The sequence below is a fragment of the Cyanistes caeruleus genome, chromosome 5 (assembly GCF_971803275.1).
Source record: "Cyanistes caeruleus chromosome 5, bCyaCae1.hap1.1, whole genome shotgun sequence".
Classification (NCBI taxonomy): domain Eukaryota; kingdom Metazoa; phylum Chordata; class Aves; order Passeriformes; family Paridae; genus Cyanistes; species Cyanistes caeruleus.
Window position 1 is genome coordinate 2,609,937 of NC_141705.1, and position 23,710 is coordinate 2,633,646.

The 23,710-nt window shown below is 37.8% G+C and overlaps 1 protein-coding gene across 2 annotated transcripts in view; it reads left to right on the forward strand.

The window, feature by feature from the left end:
- Positions 1-23,710, forward strand: part of DNAAF9 (dynein axonemal assembly factor 9) — a 65,978-nt gene that overhangs the window by 20,618 nt on the left and 21,650 nt on the right. For both annotated transcript variants that reach the window (XM_023926645.2, XM_086890078.1), the window contains 20 exons: positions 1,997-2,074; positions 3,364-3,462; positions 4,199-4,254; positions 5,234-5,369; positions 6,869-6,950; positions 7,609-7,645; positions 10,277-10,364; positions 10,797-10,873; positions 11,146-11,190; positions 11,641-11,686; positions 12,002-12,113; positions 12,582-12,652; positions 13,371-13,421; positions 14,220-14,307; positions 16,398-16,501; positions 19,132-19,278; positions 21,886-21,974; positions 22,213-22,311; positions 22,569-22,686; positions 23,468-23,556. In XM_023926645.2, coding sequence (XP_023782413.2) covers positions 1,997-2,074; positions 3,364-3,462; positions 4,199-4,254; positions 5,234-5,369; positions 6,869-6,950; positions 7,609-7,645; positions 10,277-10,364; positions 10,797-10,873; positions 11,146-11,190; positions 11,641-11,686; positions 12,002-12,113; positions 12,582-12,652; positions 13,371-13,421; positions 14,220-14,307; positions 16,398-16,501; positions 19,132-19,278; positions 21,886-21,974; positions 22,213-22,311; positions 22,569-22,686; positions 23,468-23,556 — 1,712 coding nt within the window. The remainder of the gene's footprint in view (positions 1-1,996; positions 2,075-3,363; positions 3,463-4,198; positions 4,255-5,233; positions 5,370-6,868; positions 6,951-7,608; positions 7,646-10,276; positions 10,365-10,796; positions 10,874-11,145; positions 11,191-11,640; positions 11,687-12,001; positions 12,114-12,581; positions 12,653-13,370; positions 13,422-14,219; positions 14,308-16,397; positions 16,502-19,131; positions 19,279-21,885; positions 21,975-22,212; positions 22,312-22,568; positions 22,687-23,467; positions 23,557-23,710) is intronic.

A 23,710-nucleotide genomic window follows, 5' to 3' on the forward strand; every position in this document is an offset into this window, starting at 1 on the left:
TATGCCTAGATGGATTCTTTTACCCTTAATTTTTTTTAGAAGTGTTTTAGATCTTCAGGTGCAGAGCAGAAGGAGCTGGTTAGTGACAAACACTGTGAGATGAGCTCTGAAAATAAGGAAAGATTATTTCTTGGGTCACTCTTTTTGATTGAAGAGATACATCTCTTCTCACTGACATTGTATGTTCATGGGTCATCATACCCTGCTGAATAGGGCAACAGTCAGGATTTAATTGCTCCTCTATTTAATAATGATTTGCTGTTTCACTCTGAGCAACTTATGTCATTGATTTGCCCATTTATTAATGCTCTGAACAACATTTTCAGATGATAGCTTTGCATTTCTGTGCTTGTTTAAAGCTTCTTTGATTTCATTTTTTGAACCTCTGCCACAGCAATGCAGATGTTCCATTTTTCTTATCACTCCTCCATTTTTACAGCCACAATGGGCTTTTGTCTGACTCCTGATAGCTGGAAAACCTCCAGAGAATTAATGGTGCCGTTGTTAAAGTCTCATCATATCTAGAATTGTACATGCTTGCTCAGAAATAGGCTCTGAGAGTTCCTATTCTTTTCTGAGCACCCTTGTTTTCCTACTGGTTCCTTTCTTCAGGGCTTTTTTCATTCCATCACTGGTACTGTAACACCTTGTGGTGTGAAGCTGCCCAAACCATTAACACAGAGTCAGTCGCCCTTCTTCATGTCTGAAATGAGTCAGTGAAAATTTGACTGGCAATTCAGGAGCTGTCTGGGTCTTCAGTTGCCCTTTAATTACCCCAGTTCTTTTCACAAATCTGTAGAGGTTCTGAAGAAAATGTTCAGGCATGGTGGCACAGACAGAACCTCTCCTGTGTAATCCAGGGAGCTGATACTGTCTCCAGGCGCTCCTGAATGCTTAAAAAGGAGCAGGGAAAATTCTTGGACTCCTTTTTTAAGAGAAATCATATTGGTTCTGGCAGTCCAGCCAGCTCCAGCTGGAGTTCTTGCTTGCTTCCTCCTTGAAATCATGAGGGGATTTCAAATGGGAAGTGACATTCCTAACTTTTTAAGTGTTTGTTTGGTTCTGTCAGGCAGCTGCTCTGTGTCACTGATGGGGGAGGAGACCAGGCTGAAAGTGCATTTGGGATCACTGTAAATGATCTTTAAATTAATTCTTCTGCCTTTGTTAAAAGGGGAGTTTTTTGGTGCATTTTTTAGCTCAGACTTTCCCTCTCAGATTTTCCCTCTGCTGTGTGTTCTCTTAGATTTGAGTGTGAACAAAGGATGGTAATTCATTATTTTTCCCAGTCTTTTAAAGGCAGTTGCTCTTATACTGGAGAAATCAAAGTTGCTCAAGATGCTGTAATTTAGAAAATTTACTGTATTTATAGGAATGGAATGGAAGTGAGGCCTGGGAAATCATTATTAACATCCCTAATTACATGAGTACCTGGAATAACTGTAAAGCAGTGGGTTAAGAAAATTCCAGCCAGTATTGCTTTTTTAACTAAGTGGATGATAGGCAACCCTGTAAATGCAGAATCATTCAGATACAAGTGTCCCTTAAGAGTATATTTTTAAATAATATTCTTATATGCAACATCCTGCTACTTGGAAGAAAGTATTGCAAAGTTAAACTGTCTTGGCCTGAATTTACATCAGTTTAGAGCAAGTATTGGCTGATGCTCAGGATGAGTAACCCTGGAATCGACTCTTGGCTGTCTCAACTCAGAAAACTCATCTTGCCCTTTTTCCTGCACCAGCTCATTCAATTCTCTACTATTAAATTGAAAAATTTTGTGAAATGATTTGTTTGGAGGCTGCAAAGAAGGCTTTGCACTGAGTTCAGACCCTCACTGGTCAGGTCTTTTGTAACAGAGTAAAAATATTTGAGAAATCAGAGTTAAGGAGCACTGTTAGACAGGGCAGTGTTCCCCAGTGCTGTCTCAGATTAAACCAGAATTTATGGCCTTCTTTGTGGTGCTTTTCACAGAAATGTGTTTTAAAATCTCTTTCAGTTAATGGATGTCAGTGCTGACTTGTGGAAGACCTATAGCAAAATGGATCCTGTGTCCTTGGAGGATTTGCTCTTTGAGGTAATGCAGGTGAAATGTTTTGCCTCAGCTCCTGCTTGGTGTAACCACAGAGTAAAAGTGTTGTGATTTTGTTTGGTTTTCATTAAGTTTATGGGCTGAATCTACAGGTTGTGCCTGCTGCTGCTTGCAGGGTCTCCCCCCATTCCTTAAATCTACTACAAACTGTGCAAAACACTAAAATAACTTGTCTTGGTTTCCTTGAATTTATTGCTTTGTCTGAAAATCTTCTAAAAGTTTTCCTTCATGTCATTAAACCATGTACAAAATACATGAAACTGCTGTGGTTTTGTGCTGATTAACAAAAAAATCCCCTTTAACACACAACCATTCTTCCAGGACTAAAAAGCACTTTTCAGATGTTTTGTAGCTCCTTTAAGTGGGGAACAGTGCCACTCAGTGGCTGCCCTGATGCTTTGGGAAATACAAACAGTGGGAAAGGATTCTCACATTAATGCCATGCTCTGATCTCAGTGCTAGAGCAGAAAGTATTGTAAAAATTAGTAGTATTTATAATAATAAATTATAATTTATTATTATAAATTAAATATATAAATATTATTATTTATTAAATATTAATATTTAATATTATTAAATAGTATTAATATATTAAATATATAAATAGAATAAATAAATGTCATTTATTATTATAAATTATAATTTATTATTATAATTTATATAATTTATTAGTATTTATACCGTAATTGTATATTTTTATATATTTTATAATTTATTATAAAATTTATTATATTTTATTTATTTATTATATTTAATTTATTATATTTTATAATTATTGTTCTATATTAATTTTTATCTATTTCTAGCTTGACAGCAATTTAATATGTATGAAATTCAGCAGTAATTATCCTTTATTAATAAAATATTGGTAGCTCACACCAATTTGGTTGTTCAATCAGCTGCTGTAATGAAAATTAAAATATCATAGAGTTTTTACAAGGCTCTCAGTCTAAGTAATCACTCTGTTATATTTCACTTCCCCTTTCTGTTTGGAAGTGAGATTAATGTTTGGGACTGGTCCTGCACTCTGAGCAGACCTATTAACCATAATTTAAATTTTCATCCTGAATGTTGTCGTTAAATTGACTTCAATTTTCTGAAAAAAGTGAACATAAACCACACACCCACAAAAAGACACCCTGAAACACAGCAGAACATCCTTATCTTCTAAAATATATTCATTTTCCTAAGCTAATTGTTTCATTCCAGTGAAATGTCACCTTTGCCTTCATTTTTCTTGCCTAAGGAAGTAATGTCAAATATTTTCCTTCCAGGATTTAATGATTTTTGAGCACCAGTGGACCAACTTTTTTGCTAATTTTGACACTGAAATTCCCTTCATTCTGGAACTCTCAGAATCTCAGGCGGGGGAGGTAGGCTTGCTTCAGAAGTCCTTGAGAATCCTGCTGGTTATCCATGCAGAAGAAATAATTATTCAGCATTCTTTTGGGCTTTTTTTCCCCTATCCCATCTCACTTTTCATGTTTGAGGAGTAAAAAACCACATGGTTTGGGTTTTTTAAGTCACCACCCACCTTAAAAATCCGTGGTATGACGGCTTAGGATTGCTCGGGTAATTCAGTTGAGTGTTTGCTCGCTGATAATTCAATTTATATCTGCACAGGAGATATTTGCAGGTAGATTAACTTGCATTTGGATGGAATCTGATATGTGCAGGGCTTAACAAGTTCAGTTTGCACGTCTCAAACATAACTGAGGGGGTAGCACTGAGCATGGGAGAGAACAGCGCAGGATTTCTGGGGGTGGCTGTTGCTTTTGAAGTGTTTTGTTGCTTTCTTGATGCATTTCAAAGCCTTTTGGTGCTTTTTTGATGCATTTTGTTGCTTCCTCTGGGATAGTATGATGTCCCTGCCCATGGAAGGGGGTTGGAACTAAATGAGCTTTAAGGTCCCTCCCAACCTAAACCATTCAATGATTTAATAATATGAGAGACTTAGTGGTGTTTGTGTTAGTTTGTGGAGGTTGGAAGTATTTTTTGAGGGTTCAGGAGTTTTCTCTGAGAAGAATAATTCAGGTTTTATTAGTGGTAGGGTATTTCATACTTCTGTTGATGTACTTCTTAGTAATTTTTGTTTTCAATTCTTCACAGCCATTCAGAAGTTATTTCAGCCATGGCATGATCTCAAGCCATATAACAGATAACAGGTAATTATTCTTGTAATTATTCCGTTATTCCCTCTGGTGTCACTTACCACCTCAATATTTTATTTCCATATGCCTGATGCTATAATGCTTAAAACTGTTTTTTTGGTATCACCTCAGTATATCAAATCTCATACTGAAAAAAAACCTGTGCAAAGGCACTTGCTGGAAGGATAAGCTGAATTTTCAAAGTGTTTAAATGCTGTAGTTCTTATATATACCATGAAATTTTGTGCATTATGGTTAGTTCCATCCCTGGGAAAGGTGGGATGGGGCTTGGAACAACCTGGAATAGTGGAAGATGTCCTTGCCCATGGCAGGGGTTGGAGTGAGATTATCTTTAAGGTCCCTTCCAACCCAGGCCATCCTGTGATTCTGTGAGAGAGTTTTAACCAAAGTCGTTGTTTAGCTGAAGGTTCTGTTGCCAAGTCTACATTTTGCTGTTTAGAGCTAATCAGGGTTTGTTTAACTACTTCAATCTCTGCACATTTTCCTGTATTTGGAGTAAGCCAGTGGAGTTCAATGCCCTTTTATTGCTGGCAGCATCCTCTGGTGTTTGCATTGCCATAAAGAAAAGAAAATCCTTGACCTCTCCAGCTGAGTCTTGGGCACAAAGCCAGAACTAAACCCAAAATAGTTTTGTTTGTTTCCAACATGGTCATTTCAGGGTTTTTCAAGATGGTGAATTTTAAACTAAGCAGCTTTTCAAGGCAGTTTAAGATAAAAGAATCTCCTAAGAGCATTTGGGAATAACCTTGAGATAAATTCATTGTATTTGAAAAAAATTATCTTTTTAACGCAAGTAGATTTTTTCTTTAGAAATTGGTTGTTTCACTGTGAAGCTTTGTGCAGCTTTAGTAATTTTTTTCCTTTTAGTGAGAAATTCAGCAGTTGGTCCATCACACTTGAAAGCTTTGATTTCATTTGTTGGTTGTAAACTTCCTGCAAGTATTTTGGTGGTGATTCCCTCTCTCCTCCTCAGCCCAAGCCGGCAGCCCTTTGTCCTGTTTGGCAGCCACTCCACGAAGGAAAACTTGAACTCTGGCAACTTTAATTTTCCATCTGAAGGACATCTGGTTCGAAACACTGGCCTTGGTGGAAGCACTGCCAAGCATATGGTAAGGCTTTGGGGAAGTTATCTGAGATTTTGGAGCATTGTGTATTCCTTTTTTCTTTGTATGTTTTTTGTGCCTGTCTTCCATGAGTTAAATACTTAATTTTTCTTAACATAAAGCACCTTAGCAATCCATCAGTTTAAGAAACAAATTTAATTTTTCTTGCTCTTTCCAAGTTAAACCATACTGGATTCTTAATCAGGGACTGCTGAATGAGTTAAATTAATTTATTCTTTGGAAAAAGACAACATTTGCTGTAAATGGGTGGGGGAGAGGGAAATACCCTTTGTGAAGGTGTGTGTCCTGGCCACAAAGTGAAAACCTTCTGTGACACTCTTAACTGTGACACACAGATTGTATTTTAATCACATTCACTTAGCCATTTCTTAAAAAAAGAAACAAAAAGCCACTTTTTTTTTTTGTTAACTCCTTTGTGTGGGATACCTACATGTATCCAAATTCCAGCCTGTGCTCAGACACCTATTGATGAAACTCTGAAAAGCCTTTCCTAGTTGCAGGACTGTTCTGATGAAGTTGCAAAGATTAACTTGTTTCCATTTCCAAGTAAAAGCTGGGTTGTTAAACATTTGCTGAGCTCCGTGGCTCCTTGCACCGCGGCGCAGGGGCCGTGCCTGGGCAGGCGACCCCAGGGAATTGGGATCCTCTGGCTGGAGGGCCTGGGTGGCTCCAGAAGGCAACTGGCAGCGAAGGAGGACAGAGGTAGAGTGTGGAGAGAGCTCCCTGCTGCCTCCAGGGGCTCTGGGAGTGGTGTGAGCCCTGAGCAGGTGGATGTGGCCATGCTGGAGTGAGCGCATGAGTGAGGCCATGAGTTCATGAGCTTGTCAGCATTTCATGTGCAGCTGCCTCAGGGATGGATGGACGTGGGGCTTCTGGACACAAATCATGTGTCCAGAGCCTGAGAAAAGAGTGGTTTTGCATCTTGGTGAAATCTCATCCTCCATTTGCTGCTCTAACACTGTTTCTGTAAAAACACTTTCAGTTCTGTCTTTCCTTCCCTTGTTAACAATAAGATTCCATTTGATACCTTTGCAAATGCAAGTACTGTGTTATTCTGATGTACTTGCTCCGTCTGTTGTCCTCAGATTCTGATGCTGTTCTTAAAAAGGTGGTTTATTTACAGGTACAGGTGATACTGTTTTAATAGGGTATCATGAAAATAGTAAATAAGACCAAGTGCCAGCATAGTTATGGGAACCTGACACACTTTCCTCTTCATGAAAAGAGCAGTTGACATAGGAAATTGAAAACACAAGTCAGAGCTCATCTCCTTTCCAAAGTCTTTCAACCATTCAGGTCAAGTCAAAAGTGAAATAGACCTTTGAAAACGTAAGTTGCTTTTTCACAATCCAGTTCCGTCTGTGTTGTAAACTTCTGTAGTCTGTCAGTGCTTAGAAGACTTAAGGGGAACGTAGTTAATTGTTAATTATTGCACCAATTTGTTTTACTGATGTCTTTTTTATCTCATTAATACTGACTGCTAGGTAGTGCAGTGTGTATCTCCAAAGGGACCTCTGGCTTGTTCAAGGACCTATTTTTTTGGAGCCACTCACATTCCTTTCCTGGGTAAGTGCATTAAATACACCAAGGCAGTTTTTACCTCTGATTCCATGAAAATTTGTAGCAAATTAAAAGCTTTGCTTCCTTTATAAGCATCAGGCCATGGAGTGGTAGATTCTGTAGCCAGTGCATGAAATCTTAGCAGATTTTGTGGGTAAAATCTGTCAGATCTGAGTGTTAAACATAAAATCTTTCAAATCTCAGTGTGCAGACCCTTTTTAAAGCATTAAACAAATATTTAAGTCCATGTTTCATATAGATTTATAAAAAAAACAGTCTCCAAAATAGAGAAATTCAAACTGGTAACGGTCAAGTAATTGAGGATTTTCGAAGGATGAAGAAAATTCTTTCACTTCTGTCTTTTATCCTCAGTATAATGAGATATGGTAGCTGTAATCCCAAATAAAAATAATCCATGTAAAATTTTTTAAAAAACATTTTTCTTATGTGTTTTAAATGGAAGAATCCATGGATAAAGTCAGTCCTTAGGGTTATCTTGAAAATGTACTGGGCTCAGAAAAGCTGAAGAGAGGATGGCTGGAGGATTGGAATTACAGCCTGTGTTTGCCCTAGTAGCATAAAATACTGGATAAATTCCATTTAAGGTGTGCAGCAGAAATGTTCTCACAGTACTTAAACCAAACCTTTTTTGTTTTTAATACAGGAAATGACAATGAGATGCACAAGCAAGCTGAGCAAGTGTAAGTTGGCAATTTTTTATATTATTCCTTAACTCTTCTCTCTTCCTACCTCGTGGCAGTAGGTGAAACCTGCTTTTAGTGGCTGTTGGCATTTGCAGAGACATTTTTATTGAGAATAATGTGCATGGGACAGAGTTTCAAAGGCAAAATGCTTGTGAGGAGTTTCAGTGGGTACATGAGGAGTAGTTAGTGTGACAGCAGCAGAGTAGGAAAGGAAATATTAGTAAATTTTGCTCAAATTGTAGTTAAAAGAAAGTGTTAACAGCTACTTGAATAACTTTTTAAGATCCTGCAAGTAAAACCAAGGGAGAAAAGTCTCTCACACTGTAGCATTTTGCACAGGTAGAAGAAAACGTAATTTTTTGATTTGTTTCATTAACCATGTGTAAGATTTCTGATGCTTAGTGAAAATGCCAACAGGGAACACTCAAACTTCTGAAGAAATTCACTGTGTTAAGGTTCTGTCAAAGTTAATTTTTTCCCAGAAGTTGGGAAGCTGCAAAGCTTCTGCTTGTTTTAACCTTTTCAAAATCAATTATTTATCCATGTTGACGTCCACTTCCTCTGCATGTTGTAGATCCTTGTCCAGCTTGGAAAACACAGTAGATAATCTGCTTTGGTCCTCCTCTCTCTCTTGATAAACCAAACCTTTCCTTAGAGATTTTGTCCTCCTTGTTAGTTGGGATCATTTTAGGAGCCTGTTTTTGCTTCTGCAAAGCTGTATCACCTGGTAGCAAGATATTAAAGATATTCAAGATGTGTCAGTACTGTCACACTAAATACTATTGACTCTTGGTAAATGTGAGACATAAAAATGGAGTTATTGCACTGAGCAGCAGATTTTCCTTTGTTTTAGAGAAAATGGAACTCCAGCAGGTATTTTTTCTTGCATTTACATTCTGCTCAAACGTTTTTTTTTTGTCCTCCTTCAAATATCCTTTGTACTAAATACATTGTAATCAAGATGAGTAGAGAAACTCTAAACAAATCATGGATTGATAAAGGCAGTAATTATAAAGGAATATCTTTTTCTTGGAAGCATCCCTGTATTGGTTCAAATAATCTAATTTCAACAGTAGCATAATTGGCTTTTTTTGACAAACCTGACTTAGTTTGCAGTTGAGTCCTGTAACTGCTTCTTACAGTTGTCAATATTTTATAAAAAGTGAAATAAAAAGTGTTCTATGAACACTTTTCATTCCAAATTTGGCTGTACTGATTGCTTGGAGTACATAAGCCAATGCTGTAAATTGGAGGATAAACTGGGATTAATTTTGTGGTTTTATTTTTATTTTAAGAAAATGCTTCAAAAGCAACACAAGAGAAATCCTGTGATTTTTTAAAATTTTTTTCCCACTGATAGCTTTAAAATATTTAAATGGGAAAAAGAATAAGATAAAGGACACCTCACTGAAGTGTTTTCTTGCAAATATATATGTGAATTTGATGGAAAATAAGAATGGTTACAAAGTCTGTAAGAATTATAATATAAAGGAATTACATTTATTTACTGGGTGCAGTGAAAACATACTAAGTGCATATGAAAGCACAGGAAATTGCAATCCAGAAACCTGAAAAAATAGTGAAAAAGCTGAATTTTAAAATCACTTGCTGCTGTTGGGGATAATCAAGCTTTGGTGCATTTTGAGGTTCTTCCCTGTTTGGGATCTTCAGCTGATTTTTTTCCATCCTTCAGGAATGCTTTGCATTTGGCTTAAATGCTGTATCCTTCTCTTTCCTCCCCCCTCTTCCCTCCCTCAGTATTGGCAGTGAAGTAATGAGAAAACTTAAAATTTAGGGACTGATTTTGTTGATCTGCTCATCTTTTTGTTGTGATTTAGCAGGAAAACAGAGACTGATGTTCCTTGGTTGGGCACATGTGGGTTTTCCCCAGTGGTTCTGGAGCTGTGTCAATGGCTGAAAGTCACTCCTGGCTCCACCTGACTTTGGTCTAATTCTGTACATTTTTTTCAGTCCCCTTTTAAGAAGGGAATTGGACTGAGCTGGGGTGGAGATTTTGTGGAATGGTTTGGGTTGGAAGAGATCTTTAAAGATCATCTCATTCCAATCTGCCAGGAGAGGGAGGGACAGCAGGGACACCTCCCACTATCCCAGGTTGCTCCAAGCCCTGTCCAGCCTGGTCTTGGACACTTCCAGGGATCCAGGGGCAGCCACAGCTTCTCTGGGAAATCATTCCAGGGCCTTCCCACCCTCACAGGGAGCAATTCCTTCCCAAAATCCCATCTATCCCTCCCCCCTGTCAATGTGAAGCTATTCCCCTATGTCCTGGGTGCTCCAAGCCCTGCTTTTAGGATGTGATTCTTAAACCCAACTGCAGCAAAAATCAACAGTAAAACAGATTTTTCATTCCTGACCAACAAAAGCACCAGATACATTCATGCCAAGAATTATTTCCCCAATACATCCTGTAATTTGAGCAATTTCCTTGCCCTAATTTAATTTTCTTAAACAGAAAGCTTAACTATAAAGCTACTTCTCCACTTATTTCAACAAGGACCCCTTCCTTATTATTAAGGGAGTTGTGCAATGAGAGGAAAAACTGCTCCTTTAAAGAGAGGAGGAAGAAAACTCTGCCTGTCCAGTAAATGTTGTGTTTGTATTTCTCTTCAGTACGCTGTTGTCGCAAATATATTCTGCTGTTGTAGAGGCTGTGCTTGCTGGCATTGAGTGCTATGCTAAAACTTCCACTGAATCCAAGGTAAATGAAGCCCCCTGTAATTGTTCTCTCTCTGTAATTGTTGATTTGGATTGCTTGCAGTATGAGATTTACGTGCAAACCAAAATGAAAACCAAAATAATTCCCATGTTTCGTTCAATGGAATAACACAAGGTTGGTATCCTGGCCTCCAACCAGGCTCTGAATTCTGTTTATAAAAAAAAAAAATAAATAAAAGAGAGATTTCAGAGTGTGTCTAATTTTACCCATCTCCAGTCGGTTTTCCATCTTGTCATGAATTTTCCTGACCTCACAGTAAGGAAAATGAGATCTGTGAGAGGACAAATTTTAGCCTGGTGCATCAGTGTGTTACTGTTTAGTGTCTCTTGTTCATCTTATTTGCTCCTGGAGCTGCTGAGGTTTGGAAGGATGGGAAAAGATATTTTATTCTTTTATTTCCTTTTTTTTTCTCAGGCAAAGGAGGTGGCAGAGCAGGTGCTCCTGTCTGTGTTAGACACCCTTGGCTTAGCACAGCTGAAATCTGCTTTACGGTGTGTATTTCCAGGGTTCCTCATTGCTCAGGGTCCCACTGGATTGGCTTCTTTGGGGGAAAAAAATACCAATTACAAGCTGAAAAATACTAATTTCAAACTGACTGCCAGACTTCAAGACTTCATAAGGCATTCAGCCTTTAAAAATCTTTATAATTATTCTATTTTCCAGTTTTCTTAATAATTTCTTTTGCTTTAAGTCTATTCCTGCTTATTTTTTCCATTTAAAAGTATAAACCACACATTTCACCTGTACAATTTCTTTTCTACAGCTCCAAAATCGCTTTTCAAATTCAGGCTGTGAACAACCATGGCAGGTTTGTATCACTATCTTAAAACTTCTTGTTACTAATTAATGCTTTTCATACACTAATAAATTAATTTTTGTCCTGCAGGAACCCTTGTGTTTGATTATTTTATACAAGATGTGCTCAGTGCTTTTGTGTATGATGTAGTTCAGTGATTTCTTATCTGTAATTCTGTGGAATCTTAAAAACATTAAAAGGAATAAAAAGCAGTTGGGCAGACTAATTTTATTAACTGTTAATGAGTAGAAGCATCATTGAGCTCATTAAGAGTTTCCTTTTAAAAATGCTTTTAACTTAGTTGATATCATAAACTTGTGCTTATTTAAACCCCATACTAATAGACTGAAATGACCTGCACAAATAAGTGTTTATTTTAATATTAAACAGCTTTTTTGGCTGCTGTGGAGCCACAGAAAGATGATCTAATGTTTAAATATTTAATTATCATTGTTGTTCTAGAATTACTCCGTTAGATAATGAGGACAGCCTCAGTTTGATCAAAACGGTAAGAAATAATAATATTTATATATTTAATTAGAAATATAGAGTTCAAGTGTCTGTTTTCCTGGGGCATAGTGAGATTTTTATGTGAACACAAGTGTAAAGGGAGAGATGAGAGAGATTTTAGGTGCTGGAAAAGGTTTAACAAGAAGTCATAATTCAGAATAAAACAGTAACACAGATTTACGATCTCAGGCTTTAACCACAATATAGAAATAGTGGTTTGGGATGTTTGAAAAATACAGATTTTGCTGTTCCAATTGAAATATTTCAAGTTCTGCTTTCTCTTCCCTTCCCTCCAACTGCTGGGTTGCTGCAGGCATCCATGATGGTGTTTGACATTCCAGACCTGCTCACGGGAAGAGGATGCTTGGGATCTGTTGTGTTTTCAGAGTCCTTCCTGACATCACAGATACAGGTCAAAGAAAAAGGTGAGCGGTTTAAATTCTAAAATTCAGCACCACTCTTGTCCTTCTGTTGGCTTTGCTGTGATGGGAAAGCCAGAGGAATTCCAGTGGATGTTTTTGCTGTTACCCTGATGTGTTTAGAGCACTAAAAGCAATGGAAGAAGGCATGGAAAGATCAGAATAAATCGGGATTTCTTTGGAGCTCTGTAGCAGCTCTGTGTATGTCGGAGCACAAGTGAACTGGGAGTTAATCTGCTGTGAAAGCTTCATTTAAACACTCAGAAATTCTTAAAATAACAGGATTTTAACATTTACTAAAGAAATTTCGAGTCTTAAAAGTAACATACTGGGCAGTCTGAAGTCTATGGGTGGTATTAGTCTAGTGGCCACAGTGATATGAGGCCAAAGGTTGGATTTGGTGACCTTGGAAGTCTTTTCCAACCTTAATAATTCCCTGATTCCTCTGCTTTGCTTCCCGTGGCTTCCCTGCAGATGGCAGCATCCATCCAGACTCGAGGCACGTTATCCTGACCGCAGCTATCCCGAGATTTGCTTCCTGGCTGGTGAGTGAGAGCACACAGCCTCAGCTCATCCACAAGGCAAAACTTGGTCTGGAGTGTGGATGTCTGAGGGAAAATATGGAACTTAAGCATTGAAACAGAATTTTGTAATATTAACATACCCTGTTTTTTTAGACTTGGACAGTAAGTGAAAAACTAAGTGGAAACAAGCTGATGGTTCCATCCATAGCACGAGTTTTAAATTATTTCATTTTCACCTCATTGGATTTTCAGCTGGTTAAAGGTCTGGGAGGTTTTTGAGGTGCACAGTATGATTTTGGAAAATTCTGTTTATTTTGGGGCATTTTAGATCACCCCAAAAGAAAGCAAACTCAGGTTCAAGACCTCTAATGCACCTCTAGTTACTCTGTGTGAGATAGAATTCCAAAGAATATGACAAAGCTGGGCATTACCCTTTGGCAATGCATGCTTGAACAGTAATAAAAAATAAAATTGCATGCTTTTCACCTATATAATATTATTTTAGTCATAAAATAATTTAATGGGGAGAAAATGGTGCAAGAAATTATTTTGGTCCCATGGTAACACAGTATTAAGAGCACAAAATTGGTTTTGAAACACTCTGGGCTTAGGACTTTTTCTGTCTGTGGTACCTGAGGTTCTTGTTGGCCTCAAAACTTCTTTAATGCCTTTTATTTAATGTTAGATTTACTTTATTTATATAAATCACAATTCAAATGGAAGCTGTTTCTGGCTGCAGGTTGAAGACAGTGATGTGAAACTGTCTGAAAAGGCACAGCAAGTATTGAAGGTAAAATTAAATATTTTTGTTAATCTAAAGAAGTTACACTTTGTTGAACCAGTATTTGAGAAGCTTGAGCTACTACCAAACACTCTTTTTGTTATGTGTGTTACTTCTCTTCTACAAAACTTGCCTTTTTCAAACTTTGACATACAAAATAATATATTGTGTGTAAAAGTTTGAGGGTTTCTTTATTTCAAAGAATCACAAAACCCAAGAGCAAAAAGAGTCCTAATAAAACTATGATTTCATGGAAGTATCACTAAACACTACCCATAGAGCTCATGGGTTTCCAAAAGCCCCTAAAACTTGATGCAACTTTCTTTTAACTTAATTAGCATGCTAATGTCTAAAAGAAAACACTCTAAGCACTAGGAAAAAAAAAAAAAGAGTTTGGAATCTGGGAACGTCTTAAATCACATGAGTTTCACATTTGTGGTGTAATTTGTGGTTCCCAGGAATGTTCATTATAAATAGATTTATTTTCATGTAATATACTTCTAGCTCAGTAGATTGACAAACTAAAAACAAAAAGCTCAGCCTTGTGGTTGTGACAATAACTTGTAACTTTGTAGCTGCTGGCAAAACCAAAATGGGGGGGAAGGCTTTTAAAAATTATCCTTTTGCCTTGCTCTGTTTTCCTGGTCCTTCTGTATCTATGCAGGATAAAACTATTTTAAAAGTTCTTGACAGATGCTGTTTGAAAATTAAATATTTTCTCTTGGAGCAAAAGCAGGAGAAAATGTTTCAGCCTGGATTGGTCCTCGATCCAGTCTGTGATGTTGCTGTTTGTTTTTTCCTGTGCAGGAAGACAAATCTTTCCTGGGCACTTTACTCACTGGGGGTGATGGAGTTTATATCTGTTCCAGCAATCCACAGGCCATGCCTGCAGAAGGTGAGATCTAGGGTTTTCTTGGCTTTTTTTTTCTTGTTTTTTCTTGTTTTGTCAGTTTTTGTTTTGTTTTTAAACAAGAGAGAGATTCTGGGATTCACACTCTGACGAGCCAAACTGTGCCATCATCTTAAACTTTCAATTTGCCTTTACAAGTCTCTTGTGTTTAATTCCATGTCTGGTTCTTTTGTCCCCAACCTCTGCCTGAAAATCCTGGTCCTGGAAGGAGAATTCCTGCTGAGCTTTGGTCACTGAAGCTTTGCAGGACTGGGAGGTGGCTTTTCCCCATAGCTCACATTCAGAACATGCACAGACTGGCTCTTCCTGTCCCTAACAGATGAGGTGCCAGATGTTTTCTGCCTTTTCTGTCTCTTACAAACATGAGGTTGGAAAGATCTGCCATTGCAGAAGTGCTGTGGGCAGGAGGAGGAGGCAAATACTCCTCTCAAAGCCTCCTCCTGGAGCTGACACGTTCCAGTTTTCTGCTGCTGGCATTTTCTCTCAGGAATTCAGAGTTTGTCAGCACAGGTACTCACTGTGGTTCAGAAAAATGCCAGATTTTGGTCCTTCTCAGATCCAGTCCAGTTACAGCTTTTTGACACAAGATCCCTGGCAGCAGCCTTGGATTATTCCTCCTCTTTTGGTGCCTTTTTCTTCAAGAACTTAAATAACATGAGTATCACAGGAATAGGACTGAAGACAATTTGATAGGACTGTTAGATTTTCCTCCCTCCTCATACCTTCAATAGATACTTTTTAAACCACAGTACTTCTATATTCTATATATATATTTTATACAGAGAAGGTGGTGGTGTCACAGTGCTGATAAATGACTTTGTCACTTATCTGACATTAAGTGTTTGGAGCTGACAGTCTTTAGAGGAGAACCTTCAGTTTTATTGTCTTTGCCCTGGAGTGTTGAGGATAAATAATGATGTGCAAGGCAATTAAACAGCAACCCTCACATAAGGGAAGCTGCTTTTGCTCTAATTGATCAGATTTCAAAGAGAAGAGGTTAATGCAGAGTGTGATATTCAGCTGTTTTGCAATGCAGTGCTGTAGGCACTCCTTCACTCAGTAAATAACTGGAGAATGCTGCATTTTTTTTTAAATTTTGGAGCTCTGTGTGCCCCAAAGGAGCAATTTACTGGGTTTTTTTTGTGGAAATCTGTGAAGTTCAGTGTTTTACTTACTCCTGAGTTGGAGAGTTACAAGTAAGTGCTATAAAGACCATTATGAAACATTGCAAGAAGTGTGAGATTTTTTTTTTTTAGGTGTTAAGTGAAGTTGATTTTGTTCCCCAGTTTGTTGTGCTCAAATTCGGGCTCTGCTGAAGTTGCAGCCCTGTAGTCTGGCACTATGAGGTGCAAAAACTGCATAAAATTCATGGAATAGTTCAGGTTGGAAAGGACCTTAAGGAACATTTAGTTCCAATGCCTTGCTATGGGCAGGGACACCTTCCACTAGCCCAGGTTGCTCAAAAATTTTTAGTTATTAAGTTAAATTTTAATTTAAAATATAATTATTAAGTCAAATTTTAAATTAAAATTTTATTATTAAGTTAAATTTTATTTTTAAATTTTATTATTAAGTCAAACTTCAATTTAAAAAGGATATTTTAAGTTAATTTTTAAAGTTTAAATTAAACTTAGTGTTTAAATTTTCCGCTTAAAGGTTTTTATGCTGTTTAGTTTGTTACAATGCTTAAACTTCCTACTGTTTGAGATGCAATCGTTACTTGAGTTCTTGTATTGTCAGTTTTGTATTTCTGGAAGTTTGAAATTTGACAGGATGGAATTTCTTTGCTTTTAATTTTAAAAAAATGCCACAGAATATTTATGAGAAGTGGTTCTGTGGGGTCAGATGAACTCAGATGCAGTGGTAGTCACGATTCCTGCCCTTGGTAGTGTGGATCCAGTAAAGGCTGAAAGGTTGTGCTCACTAAATATTACCCAAATCAAATTTACTGCTTGTTAAATACAACAAAATCCTGCAGGAGCATAGAATTCTTCCTCAGGAAGAAGAGACAGTCATCGTGAGGAGCTGAAATGTTGATTTATACCTCATACAATTATTTTTCCTTCAAATTCTAGGCAAATTGTATTTCTTTTCCGATGGAATTCTGTTCTGTGATCCCCACCAAGGCAGCATTTCCATTTCCAAGAACCACATGAGTTCCATTTCTCTCTATGATGGGGTGAGTGTTTTGTCTCTTCTTTCTGTCATAAAGTTTACATGGATTTTTAACAATAATTCTGTTGGGTCCTGGTACAAAGTTAAGATTTCAGCTTCAGTTTTAAGTGTTTGTACAACTGTAATAACTGATGCAAACCTCTGCAGTTTTGGTGCTGATTAACTGAAATTAGTGAGTAAGGAGGAGAGAATTTTGTATTGGAGTTAGCAACGTGGTGTTAATAGTGTGGAAACTGCTTTTTATGAGAATTAAAATTACAGAACATGACAAAAATTACAGAACACAACATTCATCAAACATCTCACACAGTGTGAGGGGATGGAGAAGAGTTCAGAGTGTGGTGAAATGTTTTTGGAGGGTAAAACGCTGCCTTTTTAATAAAAATATATTTGAATCTCTCACTTGGCTTCCAGAGCAGCGTTCAAGTGCTCTCAGTGGGAATTGAGAGGTTAATGATGGCAACTCAGCTCTGTTCACCTCGAGGCAGAGACACTGGGTTAACCAGCACTTCTTCAGGGTAAAATAGAGATTATTTGTGTTGGTTACTGTTTCCTAAACACGGAGAGAAAAAAAACCAACCAGTTCCCTTTAGTTTCCCTTTTGTTCAGGTACAGTATTCCCCATTTGTTCAGTGGCCTCCTGCAGCATTGTGCTGGGTGATTTCATCACACAATAGAGGAAACCAGTAAAATACAATAAAAATGTGATTCAATTGAGATGAAAACACAGCAGCTCAGAGAGTCTTACCTTAGCTGCCTTTTCTTGGACATCATATTGATTGCCCCTCGGTCGTTTCAGAAGCTATTTTAACACTGACCTTCCTTTGATTGTTTGAGTCAAGACACTCACTTTCATAAAAGTTGCTATTTCTGGGACCTGGCCATCATTCTTGAATAGATGCCAGATTTTTGTGTGAAGCTAAGCCTTGACAGGGAGTGTGTTATTGTTCTACTGACTTGGCAAAATATGAGGGTGGAGAGTTTTTAAACTGTTAAGAAGTGACAGGAGAAGCAGGGGAATCGTTGGTTGCTCCTTCCAAAAGTTACTGCAGCAAGATGGATGGAAAAGAAAAAGGAGAATTTAGTGCTTGGATTAAAATAAAAGATACCAAGCCTTGAAGTGATGCAAAATGCATTTTTTTAGCAGCTTTAGCATGATGCCAGTGAGATATTCTTTTTTTTTGACTTGAAAATATCTGCTCTTCTGTTCTTGCACATGGTGCAGATTCTTGTGAGGAGCTGAGCTCCTGAAATCCCTGGGGCTCATGCATAGAGGGCAGGGGAGATTCTGGCCATTCATCAAGTGAACAAATATTACCAAGCAATATTTAGATTTCACAACGACATTAACATCTTGTAAAACTTGGAGCTGGCTCCTTTCAGCCTCGTGTCTGTGGGGATTATTGCTGCTGCTGCTTTTCAGCTTTTTTCAATTTGTGGAGCCCAAAATGTTTTCCAGGAGCGGATTTGTTGGACATTTCTCATGCTGACAGCAGCGTGGATGAGCTGGCCTTGGAGTCACTTCTCAGGAACTCTCTAAGCCATCCTGCAGAATCCAGGATCTGTGGATTCTCTTCCAAAAGCCATTTTCTTTTAAAAGAAATTGTTCTCTTTGAGGAAAATATTTTTAATGTTCTTCAGTAACCTTGGTGACTTTGAGAGGATTATTTTTATAATTAATCCCTCAGTCAGCAAAGCAGAGAGATTCTGTTTGCAGTGTCTCTGAGTTGATACCAGTTCTTATGTAAGAGTTCCCCAACTTGAATTTTTTCTTCTCAACGAGTACAGTGAGTTCTTTGCCCATTTCTATTGAAAGTGAAGGGGATGCTGCTGAAATTCTGATTTGAGTCCTACATAATTGAATTCCCATTTCCCAGAAATATTTCATGCTTCTGAATTGTTCTGATTTTATAAAACTTTGATGTGAAGAGGGTTACAAGTCAGAGCTTGAACATGAAACAGTTCAGCATCCTGTAGATTTGTACCTAAATGCCTGTCCTGGCATCCAGAGTCATGGAATGGTTTGGGTTGGATGTTTTGGGTTGGAAGGAACCTTAAAGCCCATCCCATTTCACCTCCTGCCATGGGCAGGGACACCTTCCACCACCCCAGGCTGCTCCAAGCCCCATCCAACCTGGCCTAGAGCACTTCTAGGGATGGGGCATCTCACACCACTCTAGGAAAAAAACCCAAAACAAACTAAAAAATAATCCAAGAAAAACAAGTCAGTGTTTTCTTAGGATAAAAATTGAACCTGAGTTCAGTTCTTCTGAGGCTGAACCTCAGGGCTTCAGTCTCCCTTGACACCTTTGTAGCTGGCATTTAATTAATTTTTCACGTGCTGTCTGTGAGGGAGATGTCGGTATAGACAAAGTGTTTGTTGTTTGAAGCAGCAGCAGAGGGAAGGTCTAGGTTTTGGTATGGACAAGAGAAGATACTAAAACTCAAGCTTTGTTTTCAGGACAAAAGTTTTTAGTGCTTAAATGAAACTCAAATCCTTTATTTTAAGCTTGTGACACCTCCAGTAGTTGCAGAGTAGAAACTGAGGGGTGCTCCACCCCTCCTGCTCCATCCCTGTGCCATGCAAAAGTAGAAAACATTAATTTTAACTTGTCCTGTTTCTTTCTTTTCCAGGATTCCAACAGTGTTGTTGCTGCTCTCTTTATAGACTTCAAAAGTTCCCTGCTTCCTCATCTCCCTGTTGAATTCCACACCCAGAACAACTTTCTGATGATTGCACTTTTCCCCAAAAGAAAGATTTATAAAGCTTTTTATTCACAGGTAAAGTGAAAAAAAAAAGTTTGGTTGGGGTTGGGGAGAAAGCACCTAATTGCTCTGTGTGTTTAAGATGTGTGAGAAACTCGAATTTCTGTACGGATTTCCAGTGGTGGTGCTGCTTGTTCAGTTTAATGCTCCCCATGTGCTTTCACTTTGCCTTCTGAAGGCAGTGAGGGCTCTAAAATCTCTTCTTCTGAGCTGCATTTCAATGTAGCTCTGGTGTCTAATTTGCTACAGGGATTGTATGGAGTGGCAGAGGTTCCATTGTGTGTTTTTGTGGTCAGACACATTTGGATCGTGATCCTTGGGGAAGTGGAGTTAAAGTTTTTAAGTCTCCCATATGGCATTGTATTATTCCCTAAGTAGATTGGCTTTGTGCATTGTGCTGCAGAGGCTTTTAATAAACCCAACTTTATAACAATAGTGCTTTTGAGGAAATGAGCCTGGAGATTTTAGGACTTCACAAAGATTTTAGGATGTGCTCATCACACTGGGTTGGAAAAGACCACCTAGTTCAGTGAGTAGTCCCCACTGGTCATATTAATGGTACCATAAAATGTCTCCTCCTTTTATCTTAAGTGTTTAAATTCCTCCCACTGTTCCACTCTGTGAATGGTTGGCAATCTGTTGTTTGTTTGTATTTGAATTTTCAGCCTATTTTATTAATTCTGCTTTTATATCTGTTTTTTCTTTTCTCTACCAGAATACATCCTCGAGATCCTCACAAATTTCAGATCTATTCTTTCTGCTTTATTTGGCCTAATAAAACAAAAACAGATCCTTTTTAATCTATGCTTATAAAAAGTTCTTTTTTCTTCTGATAGTTGTGATACTTTTTCTTTTGATCTGGTTTTTGGCTATAGGTATCCAAGCTGTGTGTAGTATCTGAAATTAGGGTGTTTCCTCTGCTGCTTTTTCTCAGGGTTAATTATTCCTGTCCTCCTTTGAGTTAATTTTTTTTTGCTGTACAGGTCCACACTGGTTCAGTTTGGTCAGTTTAAGTTTCTCATCTGGCATTACACCAGTTGCTTTGCTCAAGCAGATAAAACAAAACTTTCATCTTCAGGATGTTCTCTCATGAGCAAAACTCTTCATCAAATTGACTGTACCTGATTGTGAAAACCATGTAAATATATTGTTGTGTTTTATCATTATTTACCTTCAGGTGTTTATTGATTTCCTCCAGAATTCTTTCTAAAATTCTGTGTGCCTCACAGGTTACTAAAATTTAGGTGCTGCTTCTACTCTTCTCAATTATCTGGCTTGATACCTCGCTCACTGCACCTATATTTGATTATTTCAAGCCTCCTGGAAATAGGGAATTGCAACTGCCCTGTTACCCAAATCTGGGTTTGTTAGAAACTGCGATGTTGAGCCCACAGAGCTGAAATCTTCTGTGATCCTGTGAGGAGGATGAGGTGATGCCTTTCCCATCCTCACTCTCAAGAGTACAGGAGGAGAATTTATTTAGGCTTTGGGATGTGTTGATTTCTCTCATTTTTTTTTCCTTCACTGCTGTAGCAGCTCTTTTTCTAAACTTTCCTTAAATTATACAAAAGGGCCTGATACATTTCCATTTTTTAGCCTGACCTGTGTTTTCACTTTATCCCCAACCTTTTGACTCTTACAGAAACAATTTTCCCTCGACCATTCCTTTTTTTCCATCCCTCCCAGGCATTTCTTTGAGTCCCCCTCTGTGTGTTTTGAAGTGGTTGTTTCTTTGCTTGTGTGGATCCTTCTGCATGAGCAATATTGCCTTTGTTAATATCAAAAGTATATTTTATTTTGATGGTTTTTTATCTCCTACCCTTGTGTTTGGGATGCTGAGTTTTTAATGGAAAGCAGTCGTGTCCCCCCCCCCAGTTATTTTGTCTTGCAGAGAGTTATTGTGAAAAACGACAATGGCTGTTGCCTTTACTTATGAAAAGAAGGGAAATTCCAAACACTGACAGGACTTTGTGATTCATCTGAATCTGATTTCTAGGTTCCCATTGCCATTCAAATTAATGTGTCTTGGCTGGAGCAATTGGATGTGAGCCAAAATGTTCCCTAGAGAAACGAAGGGTTTCCTTTTCATTTGGGAGGGAACAGAGTTTTTCTTCAATTTCGAGTCATGATTGCTGCAATCTCACCTCATGAAAATTACAGCAGTGCTTCAAAGAGACTTGTATTAATTCAGTTCCTGCTTTAGAGCACTTGGGCTATAAGGACTTATATTTTTATCAAGAAAAACGAGGCCATTTCAGTAAATTCCTAAAGCACTTTCAGTCTAGCCAAAGAAAAGATTGCAAAATCTGATTGGTGGATTTGAATTCTTTATTAGTTTGGGTTGGAAGGGACCTCAAGGCACATCTCATTCCAACCCCCTGCCATGGACAGGGAACCTTCCATTATCCCAGGTTTCTCCAAGCCCCATCCAACACTTGGACACTCCCAGGGATGGGACAGCCACAGCTTCTCTTGCAGCAAAACCTTTATTGTGCAATATTTAATGGCTTGTGAAAATGTGTCAATTTTTTTTTTTTTAGGTGAGCAAAACCAATTCCGAAACAAATTCCAAGCAAATTTGGAAAAATAATGACACTCATGCATAGATCTGGTTTATTTCAGGTTTTCTCTTCATGGCAAAGCCAGACAAGCTCAGGATTATCTTTAAGGGTTGTCCAGGAAGAATTCCTGTCTGAGGAACAAAAGAGGCTGTAAGTTCCTGCTAGTGCAGTGCAATTGCCCAAAAGCTGCAATCAGAAAAATGCTGTTATTTATTGTTTTTGATAATAATTAAATTTGATATTAATTTTATAAAAAAATGGTGCATTCTTAGTACAACACTCACTTTATATATTTTTTTTTGTACCACTTAATATATAGCCATGTGGTTTAAAGAAGAGAAATTTTTAAGTTTCTCCTTTAACTGATTAATTAATTTCCTTCTTTTAGGCATTCCAGTGTTCAGAAGCTCTTCAACGCCTTGTCTTTTTCATCTGGGGAGAGATGCAGAGAGCTGAAGCTGTCTGCTGCCATTCCAGAATTGAAGAGGTGAGAAATTACTTTTGACTTCAAGGGATTCATTCTGTCAGAAATGATACAAGGATATTTTGGTAGATGTGATAGCCATCTAAAAACATTTCTTAAATAATTCTTTCTTTACGCTAGGATGTTTTTATTCTGAGATGAATTATTTCCTCTCTAGCTTGACCTTTTAATACTCTTGTTTTAGTAATTTCCCAGCTATTTATATGGATGAAACCTTTTGCTGTCAATTTTAAGGAAGTAAACCTTTTATTTTTTGGAAGGTTTATGCAGCACTTCACAGTCAGCAGCGTCAGTACCAAGCCAGTGATGAGAGCACATCTTCCTGTCCTTCTCCAACAGTCAGAAACCATTTCTGACAGCAAAGCAGAAGGTGATAAGGTAAGAAAACAACTCCACAATAATTCCTAGCTCTCACATAGAGTATTTGGAATATTCTGGCAGTAGTTCTTTCATAGTGTAATAAAATCCTAATTGTGTTCAGCCATGCTCTGCCTCCTCCTCCACTACCACCATTTTTTTTTGCCTTGTTTTTCTGATTATATACTTAATTTTTTTTTCAATTTAAATGATCTTTTGGAAGTGCAAATGGCCTTTCAACCAGATGAACCAGAGGCAGAAAATGAGGTGTAGATCTTCAAGTGAAGTGTTTTCTCTAATGCCCAGAGAGACTTTGCCCTAAAGCAGCAGCTTGTTTTTTATGAATTGCTGAATAATGTAACTGAATTGTTCTCTGGAACATAAAAGTCCTTTAAATAGCATAGAGGTAGCACATGATATTTAACATTTGCTGATATTATCTGTACAGCACTCCTTTCTCTATAGGGGCTATAACAATTGTCCAACTTAAGGCGTGCTTTAAATAGCATATTCAGAGAAAATATTTCCTTGGAGCTTCCCAGCTTTTGAAATCTGCTAAAAACAAAGTCAAAACAACAGGAATATAATATTTTCTTTGAATATTGCTGGGGTCTGGTTCAGAAACCACTCTGACAATTAATAAACTTAGGAAGGTTTTAAAATCTGATTTTAAGCTTGGTTTAACTGTGGATTTTTTAAAAAAAAGAAGTCTTTATGAATCATGGAAAACAACCTTTTTGATGTCTGCACCAGTATTTCTGTGTTATTTTGTGTTTAGACTTCCCCTGTTCCTGTGTTACAGGTGATCATCACCATCATCACCGGGCTGCCAGGATGCCGTTCCACCGACCTGTGTTCTTTCCTTGTCACTTTTACCAAGGAGCATGGAAGGTTTGTGCAGCTCTCCTTACACTGATCACCAAAAAACAGCTTGACATGAAGAGGAAAAAAAAAAATAAATCACTGTTCAATTTGGTGGTTTTTTAAACCTAATTTCAGTCTGCCAGGTAGATTTGCCCTTAAGTTTATATATTTAGGCAGAAGA